Source organism: Ascidiella aspersa, chromosome 3 (assembly GCF_963924565.1).
Source record: "Ascidiella aspersa chromosome 3, kaAscAspe10.2, whole genome shotgun sequence".
NCBI lineage: Eukaryota > Metazoa > Chordata > Ascidiacea > Phlebobranchia > Ascidiidae > Ascidiella > Ascidiella aspersa.
In genome coordinates, this window is record NC_139449.1 from 22,483,536 (window position 1) to 22,503,019 (window position 19,484).

Consider the following 19,484-nt stretch of genomic DNA (forward strand, 5'->3'; position numbering starts at 1 on the left):
ATTGTCGGTGGGTATGTAATCCAAATACCCAACCATGCGAGATAAACAATACGTTTCCGTTGTTCAAATTAATAATTTATTTTTTCTCAATCCGGGTTAATGATTGACCCTGCGCTCTTACGTGTTGATAAACTAACAATGTTATCAATTTTAGGATTCGTCTCAACAAGTGACGGGCGCCAGAACTGGGCAGTTACAATATACACCACAGCTTAACATGTTAACAGAAAAGAGGTTTTTATTGATCACAGAAATGTTTTTTGGGTTGGAGAGAATGTTATTTACACGCGTGTAAGATTTAGTAAAATAAGATATGTTTCAGGCTAGGATTTTTAATATTTAAACGGTCACCTAATAATATTGTAAGTTACCGAAGAAACAACTATAGCACTAAGGTTTTTGAGAAATATATTGTGAGTTTATAATTTCCTAGTTTGTTGTACGACTACGTTTAATTAACATTCGATCGTGAGGTCATGATTTTACAATCAGACTTGCCCGCTGGAATTGTAACTTAACAAAAAATGCGATAGAGAAAGTAGAAAATAATAATTCTCATAAAGGGAGTTTACCTTGTTACAACCTATGCATGATGTCAGAAAACCTCAAACGAATGTCGAGGTCACAAACCGCGTGGCACAATCATAAGATGCTAAACGTTACGATTTAACTAATACAACTTGTAAAACATGTTTTAGTAATAATGGAAAATACTGAACTTTTTTTTTTCTTTATTTTTGAGTTTATTATATCTTTTATTGGTTTATATCTCTCTAATTTAACGACCAAAATAGGCATTTTCGGTAAATTTTTTGTTAAAAGGGAAAAACTTAACCGACGCCAAGAATGAACCAGCTACCGCCGCCATCGTACGATGAGTCAAACAGTCAACAAATGGGCGTCGGTGGGAATCAAAATGCTCTTCCCTACCCGAACAAAAACTTTCAGCCAACCCCGACACAATACCAGCCGTACCCGCCTCAGCCAATGCAGCCAATCGGGGTAAACCAGCAAACGGTGGTGATTGGACAGCAGCCACATCCCATGTATCCACAAGTGGTTGTTCAAAATGTTCAGGTCGCCTTCGGCAGGCAACCAGCCTCAGTGATTTGCACCAAGTGCTCGCAGAGTATCGTGACCCACACCAGCAAGGAGATGACAGGTGACGCGCAATGCTGTATGTGCGTTCTCTGCATATTCACTGGCTGTCTGTGCTGCTGGATACCCCTGGTAATGGACAGCAGTTACGTCACCAGGCACCACTGTCCAAAATGCCGAGCGCATCTGGCGACGGTGGCGAATTAATCGTTAACCGAAATTAAATGATGCTGAGCAAACAATGTAACATTTTTGTATTTCCAAATGTTAATTCAGCTTTTCAAACACTGTTTTGTTTGTCATATAACCTTTGTTCAAGGTAAAAGGTAAAAAAGTTATTCTTCGTACTAAAATTTATTCTTTTTACTTCGCTGCAATGCTGTGAGTAATTTCACTTTGGTGACAACCAAAATCAATTACATCATTTTACCAATTAATGTACTTTTACACATTAGAAATAATCCACGACGTCATAGTAATCAACAAACTATAGTTGTTGTGCAACGATTCTCGATAACAATAAAAATCACTATTGATCTACCTACATGAAGAATATAATCATTAGGCCTGTACAGTAAAAATGCGGTGTTTGCCCTAGGAAATGGTTTTCGAAAAACAAAGTAAAAGAAAATGCTATACCAATGTTACATGGGATCACTTATTTAGATCCGTTAACTAGTTATGCTGCCAGAACTAGTAGTCCTATAGTAAATTCTTTTTAACCCTTGATTTACCTCACCGTTTAGCCTGGATAGTCCCTGTTTTAGGACATATAGCGTCCCGGTTAGTCAAACAAAAAATCACGCAATGACAGTTGGTCAGCCAACATTGTCCTTCACAATATGGTTATCAATTTGCTGCAGTTGGCCACTTAAGCTTAATTTCTCAGCTGGAGGTATGCCGGATTTTGTTTGTGTTCTTTCTATTTGTTTATATTGTCCAGCGGCTAGAGCAATGGTCACTGACATGCGGCACAGGTGGCATACACGTGCGCACCTTTTATTTGCCCGCGACGCATATATTATGTACTTTGGAGTATATAATATTTCAATATCTTACGGTAAATGTATTAGTATTTTAAAACCTATAGCAAATTGTCAGCGATGAGTTTAAAACTACCATTTGATGGACTCGCTACCGGTACTAGGCTTTATGTTTATGCTTATTACCCATTCATAACATTTTTATGGATGCGGTTTAAATAAAAGCAAACAGGCCCTAAATGGTCGGGTATTATTATCTGTTGCATTGTTTAAATTAATGTGTCCAAAAAGTTGTTCTACTTTTTATTGTAAAAAATGGGCTATCGTAAAATAACTTAAGTCCCGTCCAAGTCATTTACTGCCAAGTCATTATACAAATTATAAACGTTAAAATATTAAGATTGTTGAACTTGCCCGATTATGAGCAATAACTCAACTAAAATAAACAAAGCGCAACATATAGCAAGCAAATTGTTTTACACCTGATTTCATCCCAGCTTTATTTTTTACTTAATAACTATAAAGTCCAAGTCCAGTCATATGTTCAAAAGACTCAAGTCAAGTCAATTCATTTAAAACAGTCTTCAGTGCACTTAAGTCACAAGAGGTCGTTTAAAGGCAGGTATAATTACATAAACATTACATAAAGCTTCGTTAAAATATCCTATTACTCTAGGTTTGGCGGTACAAATATGGCTAATATTGAGACGGATTTTTGAAATTCCCACCGCAATTAATTAAAAGAAAATGGGGTTAGACATGATTTTCCCGTCAAGTCATTATCGATAGGAAAGTTGGAAGCTAGCCTAAAATATGGAGCCTCCATCAAAGTTGCTAGTCAGAGAGCTAGATACAGAAAACTTATTGCGAACAATTAAATGTTAGAAATCACAAAAAAAACATAAAGGCCCGCTTAGGCTTAGTTACAACGATTATATTCCTATCGGTTGACCTGATTTAGATTAAAGGCCTCTATTAAATACTTTAAAACACAGTAAATTATGCAATTTTATCATTCAAAGGGGGGTAGGATATGCAAAATCCAAGAAAGTGATTTAACGTTAAAACGACAGATTGTTTCTTGATGATCGTAATACGCATTTCCCTAACGCAATCAATCCACTATGGATGCGCAACTACCGCATACTAAGTAGGCTCATAAACGTATATCCGTTTACACGAACCTACATGCAGCCTGTCGGGGGAAGAAAAAGTCCGATTTGATAGGTCAAGCGAAGCACGTTCACAAGATGCGAAAGCCGTGCTAAAAAAAACTCGTGCCGCGTGTTGTCTTGCGAGAGGGGCTTTTGAAAGGACACCGCTTAAAGGAACGTGTAGGAGCACTGCGTGATTTTCCACCAGAATGACATTTTCGATATTGACAGCGGAGTGCGGTGTGATCGATCGACCCTGGTGGAACGGAAAAGATTTTTGTGCTTTGGTAGCCAAATCAAAACAACTCGTGACCACGCAGAGTTTCCAACTCAAGGAACTTAGGTCCCAGCCTCGCGAAATCCAAATCGCCTTGGCAAAGAGCCACAGCACGCCACGACTTGCGTTGGCCCGGGTACAAAACAATCAATTACTCATTTTTGCTGCGCTTTTTTGTCTTTTTCTGGGGTCACCCCATCTTTGACACGCCCCTGGTGGGTAGGTCGTACATATACGAGGTTTGCTTGCATTACATTATTAAAAGTATGCATAAAAATTACAAACTTTAAAATATACACTGTGTGTAAAAGATATGCACATTTAATAACAATTAAGCGGATAGTTTTGCTACAATTACGGTGATCGCGGGTATACTTAATACTGGACTAACGTTTAGCCACACTGATTAGTTTTTAGAGCCGGAAGTAATTAAAAATGTTTTAAGTCGACATACCTAAAGCTATATGTGGCAAAATTGAAAAATAAACAAACACTTCAAAATGATAATGGTTATCACTTGTTGCCGAAATAATACTGAACCTTATAAGTAAAAAGTAGAAAAAAATTAGTTTCGTGTCAAAAGTGTCCCTGTAGCGACCAGCAATAGCGCCAAACGCAAAAAGTGACGACAACCTAGTAAAGTAAAACAGATACGACCTTTTGGAAAAGTGTATATAGCAACAATCCTAACATTCGGTGACGAAAGGCTAGATCTGCCCGGCAACCACTTATGCGGCAACTGTAAAAAACACCTCGGATTAGAGCATTAGACTAATAAACCAAATAGGTCTACAATATCGCCAGCCGTTTGCAGTCTACTAAGTAACTCTGTAAAACGTATAGAACGTTTTCGCATTTGAACGCTCATCCATTCTAAGAAAACGATTGGTTTGGGGAATTTATCTGGCCAAATTATATTTTAGCTTAATAACAGTCAAAATGCCCGCTTGTCTCTGAATGAAAGATTGCCTTTGTCGCGAAAAAGCATTTCTTTGGTTTTCGGTCGGCCGTTAAAAATCAATTAACTTGCACGTTTTTTACCATCATCGGAAACGGGATTGTCACTGAAGCAGGGAGAAGAATTTTCCTCGTTAGTCTTTTCGTCTGGAAAGTTTGCTGCGTTTGACAAACATCTGTGGCCAAGAAAAAACGGAAAAAAGAAAGTGATGTCTCCACTGCCTTTCTAGCCTTGGTTGAGTTTATAAACGAGAATGGCATTAAGGATTAGGACGCGGTTACTCATTCATTAAACTTTGCTAGTTAAGGTTGTGTTTATAGGCTAATCCCTTTGAAGAGTTGTTTTATGTCGAAACAAGAATCTATAGCTGGAAAGACAGCTTGTTTCCTTCCTCATAAACGTCACGAACGTTATAGTCTGACATGCAGTGGTGTTTAACGTTTTTCTCAAAAAAGTTTTGTCGGATAAGACTTCCGCTGTTTATTGCTTCGGGGAAATTAGTCACTGGACCTTTTCTCTGAGCGGCCCTGTAGCTAAAATAACCCCAAGAAGATTTTTGCAGAAAACCTAATTATTCTGCATTTATACACCACAGGCGCGTTTAAAATAGCCCCAAATTATCGTTTTTGTTACGAAACGTAGTGAAGGTTTAGTAAACAAACAGTTCACTGACTTGTTAAAGATGTTGTCGGCCAAAGTACTTCAGGTAATCTCTGTGTGCGCGGGGTTGCTGGCAATCGCTCTTAGCCTTGCGGCCGTTACAACACAAGACTGGATCAAGGTAAGCAAATTACACACATATTACCTGTCTTATAGAATTGTTTAAATATTTTTTACTATTAGCAAAGTTTTGTTTAGGAAAAACATTTTCAGCGAAAACAATCTTGGTGTTTGCGTAACCTATAAAAATTTTTCTGAAAACGAAATAACGGTAGCACTGGCATCCGTTTGTTTGCAGGTATGCAATGAAGGATCTGGGTGCTATCATCTTGGACTACATTTTTACGAATATCTATCAATGAAAATTACAAGTAAATACATATTTTAGAAACTTATTTACAAATGTGAATGTTAATAATAGCTATTCTAGACGCCTAATGTAAGCTGTTGAAAAACGATTATGTTGCTCTTTTTAATTTTGAAGCAAAGCGGGGCATAATTACAGATAGGCCAATACTTCTTCACAGAAAAATCAAAATAGGTTTATATGTGTTCTGTATTAAAAACTGTGATTTGTTGGAATGCAACTTACGATAAATAGATGGGCTTACTTGCTCTGCGAAATTTAAGCTTGATTGTACAAAAATAGTCTATATTTTTAATTCTAGGGCCTTCTCGAAACACCCGAAACGACATATTTTAACCACAGAAATTTTAATCTAATGTCGGAAATAATAGCGAAAAACAGCAGCGAAAAAAGCTTTATCATTGCATTTTTAGTCGTTTGCAGCGCATCGGGCTAAAAATATAGTCCCGTGCTTTGCTTACCAGCCTACTAGTCAATATTGACATCAATTAGTCAACATATAGCATCAACAAATCCTCCCTCTATTGAGTATAGGGGCGGACGCATGGAACAAGAACGGACAATCAATCGGCGATGACGGAGTCATGAACGCGGCGGGGGCCTTAATGCTCTGCGCGGTCGCGTTTCTCTTCATCGCCACTTGCTTCGTGATGCTGAACGCTTGCCGGATCTGGATGGGGCGTAATTCGTCCACGTCGCTTCACGTGGGAGTCGTGCTACTGTCATTTGCAGGTGAGTGATTGATGTGCGAAATGCCATTCTGATAACTGGGTCGAGGGGTTAAACTTCAAGAATTTTCTGTCGTGAGATGCACCTTGTTACGTTGAAATGACTGTCAATTGACCAGTCGTTTTAATGTGACAAAGGCCTCTGTATGTTGAAAATAAATGTTTTCGAGTGGCCAAACTAACTTAGAATTTCAATTAATGTGCCTTTGTAAAACAAATTGCATAACATTAGACTGCGAATTTCCTTGTTTTCACAACACAATACTACAAAATACCAATGTTTACTTTGTAAATAAAAGCTTTTATAAGAAAGATAACGACGCTATTCCATAAATGTCGACACACGCGTATATAGCGCAGTGCATGGTTCTTAACATCTTGGCGGATCACACACAATGGCTATATCTAATTTTACTTACGTTTAATGAAGGCACAAAATTGAAGCGCTAGCCACATATTTTTTATAAGTCGAGAACGTGGAAAAGTTAGAATATAACTTAATTGCAGCCGCGATTACACTAGCGTTACATTGATAGCTTCGTATAATTCGCTATATGGCACTCAAGACGCTATATGGCAAAATACTGTAGTAGTTGTACCGCAAGTTGATAACTTCGATCTTTATATGTCGAATATCTGAAGTTATTAGTATACAGATTAAGGTTAGTGATAGGCTTTCTTCTGATTAGGGGTGCAGAGTCGGTTAAAAATAACCGAGTCCGGCTCAGACTCTACTTTATGTAACTAAATACGATGAATATATTCAACAATCCACAAACCACGTCATATAATTCATTCACTCACAATGCATAACTCTTTGTAAACTTTTACGAACGATTGACTTCTCGCAGTTGTCCTAATGCTGATCGGACTGATCATGTTCACGAGCAATCAGAAAGTGGTGGTGGTGGAGAAGCCTACTGAGCCGGCGGCCAGCCTTGCGCCGATCGAAGTCGACATCGACGACCTGCTACCCTTGCCCACTGGCGAATCGCCTTCGGAGGACGATCAGGAGATTGACGACCTGTACAACTACTTTTTCAACAATGACGACTTGGGATCCCGGAGGCGACGAGACCTGACGAAGATGGACGAGGCGACGTTGAGTTTCGGCAATTCGTTCCGCTTGGCCTGGGTCGCGTTCGGCATGATCTTGATCGCCCAATTCACCGCCCTGCTGGCCGCTTACTTCTTGCGAGCGCCACACGAGGAGGAGGCTGAAGAGAAGAAGCGGAAAAGCTCCAAAGTCACGATCGTTGCCTGATCGCAAGTCAGCAGTAAAGTGATATTTCTGTGGAAACAGCGTTTTTGTATATTTTTGTTTTGACGTTCCAACGCGGATAAGATTTGACGAAGTTAAACTGTAACGGCGGTACACTTTCGGTAAAGCGTTGCTACAAACACACTTAATAGCAATGTACATAGGCCTACCCATGATTGTATGACAATTGACGAGTTATGGTATAAAAACCTGGTAAAATCAGTAGTGTTTTGTTTGTCATTTAGAGGTCGCAGTTTCAAAAGATTGCCCCAACTTTGGATGCCTATAGGACCTTGTTGCAAAATTCGTCTCACGTTGAACAATTATACTATATTAAGTACGACGGTCCAACAGTTCAAGTCGAACACGAAAGTTCTGTAACATTTTTATTTAAATGTATGCTTGATGTGTTTTGGTACACCTTTTATTGGTTTGGTTTTATATTGTTTAAAAATCAAATCTCACGCTATTAAATCTTCGAAATGAGTAGTTATGCCCAAGGCAACCCTGAAATACTTGATCCATAATCTATTTTTTTATTAACTACGCCCTACGGTATCCTGATGTGTTAATTGATATCGCTCACTGATTATAATTTCTACGACTCACGGTTATATTTTTCAATCGGTAATTAAACATTGATTAAGTCACCCTTTATGGATTTAAAAAACAACATTGTACACATATCTTAAGGTAGTTTTGTTTTGTTAGTGTTGCCTTTAGATTACCTTTGCATACAACTGAAAAACTGTTCCTTTTTCTGATTGAAAAGTTGAGTTCTGTATGATATTTTGAACGTATGATTCCAAATCGCTATTTGTACAAAGAATACAATTCACATAAATGTTTGATTCGTTAAAAGTTTTTACAACGCAAGTGTTTTAACTTGCAATCATCTGAAGTTCTAGTAAGGCCAACATGCGACATTTATCATCATATTAACGTTCTTTGAAATGTTTATAAATTGTGATTCGTCGACTGCTAAAAATGTTTTGCTAAAGCAAAAGGCGTCTGGCAAAATAGAGTCTGTTTACAGTGGCTAATACGCAATGTTTGTTCCCAATTTGCGCTAGCTTGTTAGTATTTCTAGATTTTTTTCTCTCGGTACATCGTGAACCACGTCTTGTCGACGATATTACGTTTATTACAATTTTTTTTTATTAAAATTATCGTTTATTAATTTTCTGAACAGCGTTTCATGTTTTACAGACAATATTTCCGTTCAGACTGATTGCAACTACCTACTGTTATAACGATCCTTACGATGAGAACTTTCACCTTTTGATCAAGGTTTTAAATTTACTACATTCAAAGTTGTTAGGCTGATCAATAGACTTTTCTCGATGAACAAAATAAGTGATGAAAAAACACACAAACAGTCAACGATAAATAAATCTGTAATGATTTAAAACAAAATTTACAATTGTGCGAAGCCCAAATTAATAATTCTCGCATAAACAAATAAATTATAATAATAAAAAAGCAACGATTACACTAAGGCAATAATTTATAGGAAAAAAACAAACCAAAATGATTTTGCGTACGGTACTACAGCACTATCCATCTATAAAAACTGTCAGCACCTTTATTACAACTGAACCATTACCTGTACACAAGACTGAGGTCCCCATTTTTTGCACAGGTTGGTTTTTGCAGGCTAAATGATTTCGATAAGACTTCCAAAAGAAACACGGGATAATGGTATTTTAGTAACAACATTCACAATAAATGAAAGCAATCTATAATTGAAAGTATAGTTATTTTAAACGCTCAAACCTAAAAGTAGAATGTTTCTCAGTTGAATTATCACCTAGCTATGCGCATATTTCACCTATAGCTTTGCGCATAAAAAATCCATTTACTGTTAAATAAAATCGATCCCCAAAAGCGCGTCAATACCTCAATGATCGCTTTGCGGCTTTATGCACGGCCGGATCGAGGCGCCAGATTTTGTGCTGGCCCTTAACCGGCAACTTCAGGGTCAGTTCGAGGGGGTTCTCGCACACGAATACATACGGCGAGCCGGAGTCGCCACGCGGATACTGCCTTGCGTATTCCTCCTGTTCAAGTACGTCTTTAACGTGCACGCACCCGAGCAGGCAGCCCACCGGGTATTCCGTGGGCAGGTCGGGCATCTTCTCACCAGGGATGCCCCCACGCCGCCACCCCACCTCGTGTTGGCTTTCCACTTGCGATACTTCGTCGTCGTTCGGCTTCTTGGCGGCGGCCGCGATCCAAAGGCGACCGCGGTGCTTCGAATACCTGAAGGGCAAATTACAGTTTTGAACGTTTTCGCTAATCTGAATTCACGGTTGAGTTTTTTTACCTTAAACCCCCATTTTGGTGGCCTGATTAGTTGAATACATTTTGGCTAACTTGTTTTATTTTTTTCATTCATTTATTTACGAAGATGGTTAATATGCAATAACTGTAATGGCAAGCATAAATAAACAAGTATGCATAATCAACTTCTGTGACAGTGAAACATTTTAGGTAAAATTGCATATGAATAATAATGCGATTTAAAAAATATAAATAATATATAGTTAACATCATTTCATATATTTTTTACATTAACGTTTCATATATAATATTTGTTCTTAAAAGATAACAGAAAGGCAGTGTAAAGTATTTTTTTTGCAAAAGGGAAAATAGCATTTCTTCCTCTTTTTCAACCCCCTAAAATACTTACCACAGTATGGCATCTTTTATTTGTGAAAGTTTACATATTTGGATTTGCAGCTGACTCTTGCCATGGCAAAAAACACCTGAATTTTTTTTTTCGATCAGTAGAACATTAGTAATATAAATATTATAGAGAATCTCACCAGCTTCTGCCTTCATCCCTTTTGATCCCACGAATAAGGAGAGAAGCCCAGGGTTGGTGCATGCTGAGACACAGCCCCGGATCTGACATTTCCAGCAGTTGGGGGTCCTGGAGTCGGTTATTTGAATTGGACCAAGCCCCTTTCAGTTTTGGTGCAGTCCTGTCTTGCTCCTGAGTGTTGGAAATAAATAAGGGCTTTGGGCCTGTGATGGTTGGGTTAACCAAACCACCTTCAAAGTCTTCCCAGTTTATACTTTTATCCGTTTCATCCTGATGAAATTCTTGATCATTGCTGTCGTCTAAAAGACTTTCGTCTTCTTCAACCACTCGCCTTCCTGCAAAATCCAGTGTTACCTGAATACAAATCGAAAAAGATATGGTTATGTGGATGACATTGAGCAAATAATTACTTTTAAACTATTCTACTAAGCAGGTAACCTTGTTTTTATCCGCTTATTATTTTAGGTGTACATTGATAGCAATGTGGTTAGAGCAATTCTTAACCTTTTTTGTATGTTTTACCCTTTGAACAAAAATGAATATCAAATTTACCCCCAATATAAAAAGTGGTGCTCATATATTAAAAAACAAAAGTAACAAATTAGCCACTGCGCTAGTAGCCCTTGCTCTTTGCCAACAGTTTTAAAATAATGCACAACGAATATCAGATACATGTATGCAAAGCAGAGAAGCCACTTCGCATAGGTGAGTTGAAGAAAACGGAACCAGAATATTCAGAGCTTGAATACATATCCCTGAAATTACCCAAAAAAACAAGGAGTAAATTTACCTGAGGTTAAGAAAGGTTGGGTTAGAGGGTCTGTTATAAACTAATACTACCTTCTTGTTCAGCCTCGATCCATGCCTTATTTCCCAGCGTTTGGCTTCCTTTTGTTTAAAAATCTCCCGTTCCTTTTCATTGAGCCAAATATTAGTGTCAGCAGCAAAATAATCAGATTCATCATCAATCACTTTGGTTCGTTGAGCGCAGGTGCGATCATAATTTAACAGGCGGTCTTTGTAGGCCCTTGCCTTTTCAAGAGCATTCATGATGTTGTAATCTAGATGCACATAAAACATTATATAACTGTGTGAACATATTTGCATGCTGTTACAGAAAACGTTTGCTGGGAGTATTACCTATGCCTTTGTGATCCTGTTCAATACATAAACATATCACTTTACGAACTTGGCAAGCAAATGCAAAATGTTAAATTCACACTATTTTTTTCTGTTGCATGCTAACAATTTAAACTTTAATATTTAGGTTGAGCTATTTGAATGACCTAGATTTCAAATTTGGTTTGTTTTCTATCTTTAAAATAACAAACTTTTTGTCTCGGGTTTTCCATTGGCAACCCCCATTAACTGCTTGTACAGCTTTTCACTCTTATGAGAATTTCTCGCTAGAATATTTTTTTCTTCTCTTGTGCAAACAAGGTTGCCACAGAAAAGGCATGGTCCTGATCCCTCTTGCTCACAAACCACACGGCCGCATTTCAGACAGTTGTTTACCAACCTATAAAAAAAATATATATATTATGTATTCAATAAACATAACAAGCATAAAGTAAAATGGCCAAGACATTTACTTGTGTTTTTGTGCTTGACATTCACAAGTGTATCTACCAGGCAGCATCACAGCTTTTGACTTTAGCTCACCATCTTTGCCATACAGTGAAACATATGACGTTTTCTTTTTTGTTTTTTTACCATTCTCTTCTTCATTATTATCCAGAGCGTCATTTATTTTACTCATGTCAAATGGATTGCTCTTGTTTCTTGCAAGTTTTGACAAATTTGGGGTGACTATGTCACCCTGGTCCCCCTCATCATCTTTCTTATAAACTATTACATTTTCAGGTACATGCAATCTATCCCATTTTGTATTCAACTCATGTAGAAACTCGCGCTGTTTACTATCCAATTTACTGTCTGGCATGTTTTCGTTGCCTGAAAACAGTTCTTTCAAAAACGACACAAGGGATGACTTTTCATTGAATGTTGCAATGTAGTTTGTAATGTCATTTGCTGAATCACTGTCAATTCCAATAAGCTTGTTTAGTTCACTTGCTAACCACATTTTAAAAGCCATTGCTAGTTATTAGGTATTCAACATATATTGTATCTAGAAGCAATGCAACTGAGAAAATCACTTCTGTTTATTTGGCATAGCCATTTTAATTTACAAGCAACAGCATTGCATTAGAATTAGATGTTAAAATATCAACATGTACAACAGTAACATTCCAGTTAAGTTCACAACTTGAACCTTGGAAGTTCATGCAAACTGATGTGATAGCTGTGAACTTAACAATTCTGTATTATAAATACAGTGTAACAAATCAACAAAACAGAAGACAAAATGCCGTTGTTTTGAACTATTTCTTGCAACATATTTGTAAAAAAAAATTTTTTTTTTGTTTTTTTTTTTAATTGTTGGACTTGTACCAAACACAGTGATATAAATTTAAATTATATGTTGTTAGAAAATTATAATCAATTGATGCATTTCTTTCCTTGTAATAATATTTTGAAATGTACATTTTAGTGTATAATAATATACATTTAAGGGTTTTATTATCACAATCAACTTTAGATCAAATGACGATTTGTATGACACCCTTAAAAATTGAAACACCGCAGCAGGGCATTATGTTGCACAGTTTGCGAACCAATGGTAAATGCAACGATTCAAACTAAATGTAAAGCAGGGGTGGTCAACCAGTCCAAAACCTTAAGCCGCATTTGTTACACCCCAAAGAGCCACACTTTACATATGAGCAGAACAAATATTAACCTGTTTTTCCTTACTGACACAAATACGTTTGCTTAGCTAGATTATTGTAAATAATGCACACTAAAAATATCAAGTACGCTACATTACCACAAATTGTTTTCCACTAAGGGGGATTTGTTAAATAAATGTCATCATGCTGTTGGAGCTTCTAAAATATGACTTTGTTCCTACCAAAACTGAAAGGATTTAATTTACAACCATGAATGTTTAACGCCAACTAAATTGACACTTACAGATCCCAAAAAACCTCTAATATATTATGAATGTAAAAGCAGCATAAAATTTTTTAAACAGCAACACATGGCTTGCCAGCCACGGTATGGCCTCTTCTTGTGTTGAATGTCCTGATGTGCAAGGTGATTAAAAGGAACTGAAAGGTTTCTCAGAACACTTTCAGTGAAAAATAAGCCAGCTGATCTTATAAGTTTGATGCAAAATATAGCTGAGAATGCATCAGCTGACAAACCATAATAGGTTTAAATCGTTAATTATAAAACTGTAATATTTTGATAACACAATTAACTATCATTGACATGTTTGATTAGATGTCAGCAGCAATCAATCACAAAAAAGGAAGCAAGCTTAACTGGGATGTTACTGTACTAACAACTTTTTTTAAGGAATATATTTGGTTACTTTGCCCTTAACTGTTGGACCTCTTTGAATGGTAAATACTAATTTACTCTGAAACAAGTGTATTTTTACACTCGAAGTATGCCAAACAAACCATATAATATAAGTAAGAAGATGACTTTTTGACTTGGCAAAAAGAGTCAAAATTTTTCAAAAAAGTGACTAATGACCCTAATACGCTAATGCAGAACTTCTTACCACAATGCGTTGCTTAAATCAATGGTATCCTAATAGGACAAAATGTTGTGCACACAAAATATATGGCGCTCTTTCACTTATGTACGTGAAAAGTTATGCAAAAAAACAAAACAAAATAATACCGCATACCACAACGCATATTGTTTGGGTTATGGTGCGGGTGGGTCAAGTAATATTATGTTTATTATTAATAATAACTTCAACCAAACGCTAACCCGCACCCTAACCTAAACAATATGCGTTGTGGTATGAATTTGAAGAAAGTTTTTCTTATTTATTTTCACGTACTTAAGTGAAAGAGCGCCCAAAATTTATACTTAGTGCCTTACTGGGTAATTCCCCATAGTTTAGAACCTCTTGTGCAATCTTTTGTAATATTTTTTAACACGTGCGCAGGTCGAATAAAATCTAGGTGGCTGTTTTTTGTCGTATGCTCGTATAATAGTAATTTAGGCACTTTTTGGTTAGTTCGTAGCTGATATAAAAGTAATCTTTGCACTTTTATGTTCGCACGTAACTCGAAAAAAAAAATCGCTGTGGTAGGGTTCTAGGCCCTTTTTTGTTCGTTTGTAGGCCTACATCGAATAGGACTAATTTGAGTATTTTTTTTAAAACATTGTTGTTTAAAAAGAAGACAAAACAAAGATTTTTTTTTGGATTAAAACTCTTAAATCTCTTTGGTTGGGTAAAAAGATTTTCATGACGTTCCGGTACCATCTTTAAGCTGTTGAAAAAATCACTTTTAAATATAAAAGTAGTTAAATTAATATTGTGCAATCTTACCAGAATTGTTATTTTGCACCTGATATCTTGAAATAAATCGATTTTACTAAAACAATCATTGTTTGTTTTTGTGTTCATACTGTGATAAATAGGATATTTTTTAAAAAAACAACAGATTTTCGTGGAGCACGTTTCGCTTCATTGCATATTGCAAATTATGATTTGTTTCAGGATTTTACAAACTTATGTAGTTGAACTTGTTGTTTAAAATAGTTTTAGTTTGACGCACAATCTCTTTTTTTATTCTACCAATTGATGTAGTTGTATGCCAGGTTTGTTTGTGACTCATTAACTGTTATACCATGGACAGGTATTTCTGCAGTTTATTATATGTTGTGTCACAATGTCGATGTGTAATTTGAATACCAAACCTTGGGCGGTATTGGTCTAGAATAGGGTTCCTCTTTCTTCCGGATTTTTTCATTCCCGGAAAACTGGATTAATTTATCCCGACGAAAAAATTACACCTAATTACGTCATTGTGATGTTTAAAATTATTTTATATTAGCTCCAAACATTTAATTAAGCTGGCTAACCCGCACCCTAACCCAAATAAAGTGTGTTGTGGTAGGATTCTAGTGGTAGGAAGAAGGAACCCCAATGTCGTTTTGAGTGCTGCTCTCGAATATAATCCTACCAATTTTTTCACAGCAACAAAAGAAGTCTGCTTAAATTAAAATTTGAAAATAAATAAATATGTTAGAAATAATAGAATGATAATACTTGATCCAGAGTTAGTTTAGAGCAGGGGTGTCCAACAAGCAGCATGCATGCCAAATGTGGCACGCGACCTAATAAAAAATGGCACACAAGCCTCCCAAAAAACACTAAAATTGTCATTTAGCCAATTTTAAAAACAAATACAATTTGTTATTCAGCCAATTGTTAAAAAATGCTAAATTTGTTATACAGCCAATTGCCATTGTTTGTTCACAATATAAAACAATTGCGACAATTACGACATCTAACAATTACATCTGATAATATAACATTGTACTGTAGTGAAGGGCTGGAGCCTAGCATTAACATAATTATATAGCTTGGTGTGAAGTTCCAATAGTTAGCTCACGACGGACACTTAGATGCAGTAATGTGCATTGCTACTACACAGTGTTTCAAGTTTAAATAAACGTTTTTGATTTTGGTAAAAAAACGATTTTATGATTACAAGAATTGATTGGTTGCAAAACTTTGGCACGGCAAGAAGTTATAAGATAAAAATTGGCATGCCGGCATGTTTGAGTTGGACACCCTGGGTTAGAGCGTCCTACCACAACACATATTATTTGGGTTTGAGTGGGTTAACCATACAATAATAATAGACCCAATCCAACACAAACCGTAACACCCATACCAAAATATTGTGCATTGATGTATTAATTGTTTAAACGCTGTGGTAGGATTCTAGACCAACCGCCAAAAAGTGTTGGTCTTTTATTTATCATCCAGGAACCAAATTTATTCACTTGTACTCAGAGTAAAACTCAAGCAATTCTATATAGCATAATGTGTTTCAAATATAAAGTATTGAATTCAATTATTCTTATTCAAAGCCTAGTTTTTTATTTATATAACCCATGTTTTATCAGAGTATTAAGTTTGAACAAAGAAGTAAAACAAAAATGATTAAAAAAATAACTCGCACCCTAACTAAATAACATTACCAATATAACAAAAATGTGTTATCTAAACTTGAAATTTTCCTGAAATCAAGCTTTTCTATTTCCTAATAAGACTATCATAAAATTTTAAGATGCGCTCCTACCTTTTCATATGCTAAGCAAGTGGGGTACATCCACATATAATAAATCCAGATGACTTTTATATAATTATATTACCAAAACCCTAATGTGCTAGTAAATGCTGAAGTTTAACAGTTTTGTATTATAAGTCCTACCTAAAGTTTGAATTAAACAACATCTTTACATACATGTCAAAATTTCTAAATAACCACAATAAGTTAACTGATCCAAAGCAAAGTTAACAAAACCATGAAAATGTTGTTTTTTCCAAAAGGTTGATGTTTGTTTGTTATGCACCCTTGTAAAATACCAATGTAATGAAAGTGAGATGTGTTACAAAGTGCACCCTTTGAAAAGAACCATCCGAGAATAAGATAATTGTCATTCACTGTGGTGAGATAATCAAAATGTGCCGTTTAAGCACCATTTATTATTTAATTGTACACAAAAAACCTTACTTTTTATAATATGTATTTTAACTGCTAAAACGTAAACCCAGTTTGTGGATATACTAAAAACCATTGCGCATGGATTCATAAAAGAGAAGTGAAAAATGGATGCCAGTGAATCTGAAGGAGCAGATTCGAAACAGGAGAAAGTGCGTCCTGACATCCCAAGTGCATCGGAAGTCAGCAGTCTGGCAAAAACACCCAAAACCAAATTCGAGGTTTTAAATAAACTGATCGAAGCAGTTGAAGTATCGGATCGCGATGTGGTTGATGCAGTGTTTAATCTGGTAAGTGTAGCTTACCAACCTTTATAGAAATTTTTTTTAATAAAGTAAAATTACCTATGTAAAAGCTTTCCATTTATGTCATAAACTTTTACAACATTGATAAAGTTTTACATAATCTTAATTAATTTTTTTTTGCACTGAGTCTGGCGAGTCTCTACCAATCATCACTTCTCCTGATGTAGCACTCACATAAAACATGTGGGCATGACATGTACAAGTTTTGTTCTTCATTGTTTTTCATCAATGATTTAACCTGTCTTTCTATTTGGGTGCGATTACGTGGTCCTTGTATGGCCGGCCTAGAATGTTTACCAGGCTTCTGAATGCATTGGACGTTTTCCAACATGTTTGTTTAATTTAATTTGGTAGTTGAATATCTTTAGTAATTTAAACACTGATTCGATTTCAGTCCTAACTGTTTAAACATAATATTTGGCAGATCAAATAATTCAGTTTAGGTGAGTATTTGTCTAATTTGAGTGCATATCATATATCAATTTAAAATATTTTTTGTAGCTTGTGGGCGGAGATTTCGATCTTGAAGTGAACTTCATTATCCAGGATGAGCAGTGTATTATTTACATGCTGGAAACGATGCAGTTATGTACTGCTCAGTGTCAGGTGAATATCGATTCCATTCACAGTTTTAATCCTTTAGCTTTCATCTTCTGACTGCTCCTTTTTACACACATTGCAATGTGAGATATAAAACATATTAAAATATATCTTAAAAGTGGTTTTGTTTGCATAGTTATGGCAATACTCATTTTATACCTCTGAAGGCTTCATCAATTTACTCTTCTTTGTAATTTTGGTTTCATGTCTTGGTGCTGTGTAATATTGCAGTCTGTGCACATATTAAGTTCTTCATTGTTCTGTTCTTAATTATGCAGGCTGAAATTTGGAGTAAGTTTAAAGGGATTTGTAGAAAAAGCTACAGGAACTTACAGGCCTGTGTTGATGTTGGACTAGTCCAGAGACTACTCCATATACTTTCTATGGCAGATGACATTACTTCGGGTACACATAACTTTTACTATTAGTATGTTTGTTACAAAAAAATTGTTTATATATTGAAACAATTGTATTGTAGAAATTCTCATCGATATGCTTTGCCTATTAATGAGCTACAACATATCAGTTAAGGAGTTAAAAAAACTTCTTAGCATGCTGAAAGGAGAAAATGGAAAATGGGTATTTTATGTATTTTTTGTGTTAACATAGTGAATTTCGTGTCAAAATATATATATGTTTTAAATAGAAGGCCTGATTTTCCAGTCAGGCTCAAACTTTTTTAACAATGGTAAACAGCCTGAAAAATGTTTTGCCTAATATAAAAACTTTTTTTTCTTTTCTTAGCCACCCCATGCTGTTAAGCTTTTGGGAATTCTAAAATCTACAACTGAGCGTCATGGACCAGATTGCTTTTTCAACTTTCCTGGAAAGAAAGATGCTGCTATTGCGTTGCCTCCGCTAAAAATGTGGCCAACAACTAATGGATTTTCTTTCACCACATGGTTTCGCATGGATCCCCTGAACAGCCTACGGGTAGATGTGGACAAACCCTACCTTTACTGGTATTTTTCATATTTTTGTATTTGTTATATGTTAAATTGTTCCTCTGGTTTAGGGGTTGCACTAAGCCCCATTTTTTAAAAGCAAAAGCTAGATAGCTAAATTGGAGAAAATTGTCACAATGTATGTTTCTATATAATATAATGCAGAACAAACAAATTAACTGTGATAGTGGTTTGGAGTTGCAAAACACTTTTACATAATGAATGTTTAAAATTTGTTTTTAAAACAATAAATTGTTCGTTCTAAAATATTTGTATGAAAATCTTTAAATAAAGATGTTGTCCGATATTGTAAACATATTATAATTGGTTAGTAATCTGGTGTAGTCATTAGTAAAAGATTTACATAAATATAGCCTTTGGCAACTTTAGCAGGTGAATGTGACCACATTTCACATGAAGGCCTGTTGTTTATTTTCTTCCTTTCTCTTCTTTAATTAATTATTTATTTTTTCATTCGCCACCTGCCCTTGCACAACACCAACCTCTATAACTATGTTAACAAAAATTAATCAGGTTTTATCTACAGAATTGTTGTTGTTAGCTAAATTAAAACATATTCTGCCCTGTGATATATAATTTATTTTTACAAAAGTGAAACTTTCCAAAAGTTTGTCTTGAATACATTGACTATAACCAAAAAGCTTCCAAAAAAGTTTACATTTACTTTAAGTTTTGTTATTTAAAAAAAGGCAAAAGAGA

At 35.8% G+C, this 19,484-nt stretch overlaps 4 protein-coding genes across 4 annotated transcripts in view; 3 read left to right on the plus strand and 1 right to left on the minus strand.

Annotated features, from left to right (window-relative positions):
* The first annotated feature begins 846 nt into the window (after positions 1–846).
* LOC146160886 (lipopolysaccharide-induced tumor necrosis factor-alpha factor homolog) lies at positions 847–1,305 on the plus strand. The gene has a single exon (XM_083385040.1). The coding sequence runs from the start codon at positions 847–849 to the stop codon at positions 1,303–1,305; it is 459 nt and encodes a 152-aa protein (XP_083241166.1).
* Positions 1,306–4,775: 3,470 nt separating this feature from the next.
* LOC146160887 (uncharacterized) lies at positions 4,776–8,629 on the plus strand. The gene is made up of 4 exons (XM_083385352.1): positions 4,776–5,251; positions 5,429–5,501; positions 6,032–6,229; positions 7,077–8,629. Exons 1-4 carry the CDS (start codon positions 5,153–5,155, stop codon positions 7,487–7,489), a joined length of 783 nt encoding a protein of 260 aa, XP_083241478.1. The 5' UTR covers positions 4,776–5,152; the 3' UTR covers positions 7,490–8,629.
* Positions 8,630–8,871: 242 nt separating this feature from the next.
* Positions 8,872–12,429, minus strand: LOC146160888 (activating signal cointegrator 1-like). The gene is made up of 5 exons (XM_083384290.1): positions 11,906–12,429; positions 11,645–11,832; positions 11,154–11,374; positions 10,315–10,667; positions 8,872–9,748 (listed from the first exon to the last, which is right to left on the minus strand). The coding sequence occupies exons 1-5, from the start codon at positions 12,406–12,408 to the stop codon at positions 9,379–9,381; spliced, it is 1,635 nt and encodes a 544-aa protein (XP_083240416.1). The 5' UTR covers positions 12,409–12,429; the 3' UTR covers positions 8,872–9,378.
* Positions 12,430–16,845: 4,416 nt separating this feature from the next.
* The window catches only part of LOC146160889 (lipopolysaccharide-responsive and beige-like anchor protein), a 56,931-nt gene continuing 54,292 nt past the window's right edge, over positions 16,846–19,484 (plus strand). The window contains exons 1-5 of the mRNA XM_083383886.1: positions 16,846–17,205; positions 17,722–17,826; positions 18,099–18,225; positions 18,299–18,399; positions 18,565–18,782. Coding sequence (XP_083240012.1) covers positions 17,023–17,205; positions 17,722–17,826; positions 18,099–18,225; positions 18,299–18,399; positions 18,565–18,782 — 734 coding nt within the window. The 5' untranslated portion in view covers positions 16,846–17,022. The remainder of the gene's footprint in view (positions 17,206–17,721; positions 17,827–18,098; positions 18,226–18,298; positions 18,400–18,564; positions 18,783–19,484) is intronic.

Bases quoted from the DNA above. Each gene is read 5' to 3' on its own strand.
- LOC146160888 (XM_083384290.1), bottom strand. From the start codon at position 12,408: ATGGCTTTTAAAATGTGGTTAGCAAGTGAACTAAACAAGCTTATTGGA. The intron at 11,375-11,644 runs GTTTGTTATTTT...ATGTGCATCTAG, and splicing joins TGGAAAACCCGAGACAAAAA to ATTACAACATCATGAATGCT. The intron at 10,668-11,153 runs GTAGTATTAGTT...ATTTGTATTCAG, and splicing joins GATCGAGGCTGAACAAGAAG to GTAACACTGGATTTTGCAGG.
- LOC146160887 (XM_083385352.1), top strand. From the start codon at position 5,153: ATGTTGTCGGCCAAAGTACTTCAGGTAATCTCTGTGTGCGCGGGGTTG. The intron at 5,252-5,428 runs GTAAGCAAATTA...GTTTGTTTGCAG, and splicing joins CAACACAAGACTGGATCAAG to GTATGCAATGAAGGATCTGG. The intron at 6,230-7,076 runs GTGAGTGATTGA...GACTTCTCGCAG, and splicing joins CGTGCTACTGTCATTTGCAG to TTGTCCTAATGCTGATCGGA.
- LOC146160886 (XM_083385040.1), top strand. From the start codon at position 847: ATGAACCAGCTACCGCCGCCATCGTACGATGAGTCAAACAGTCAACAA.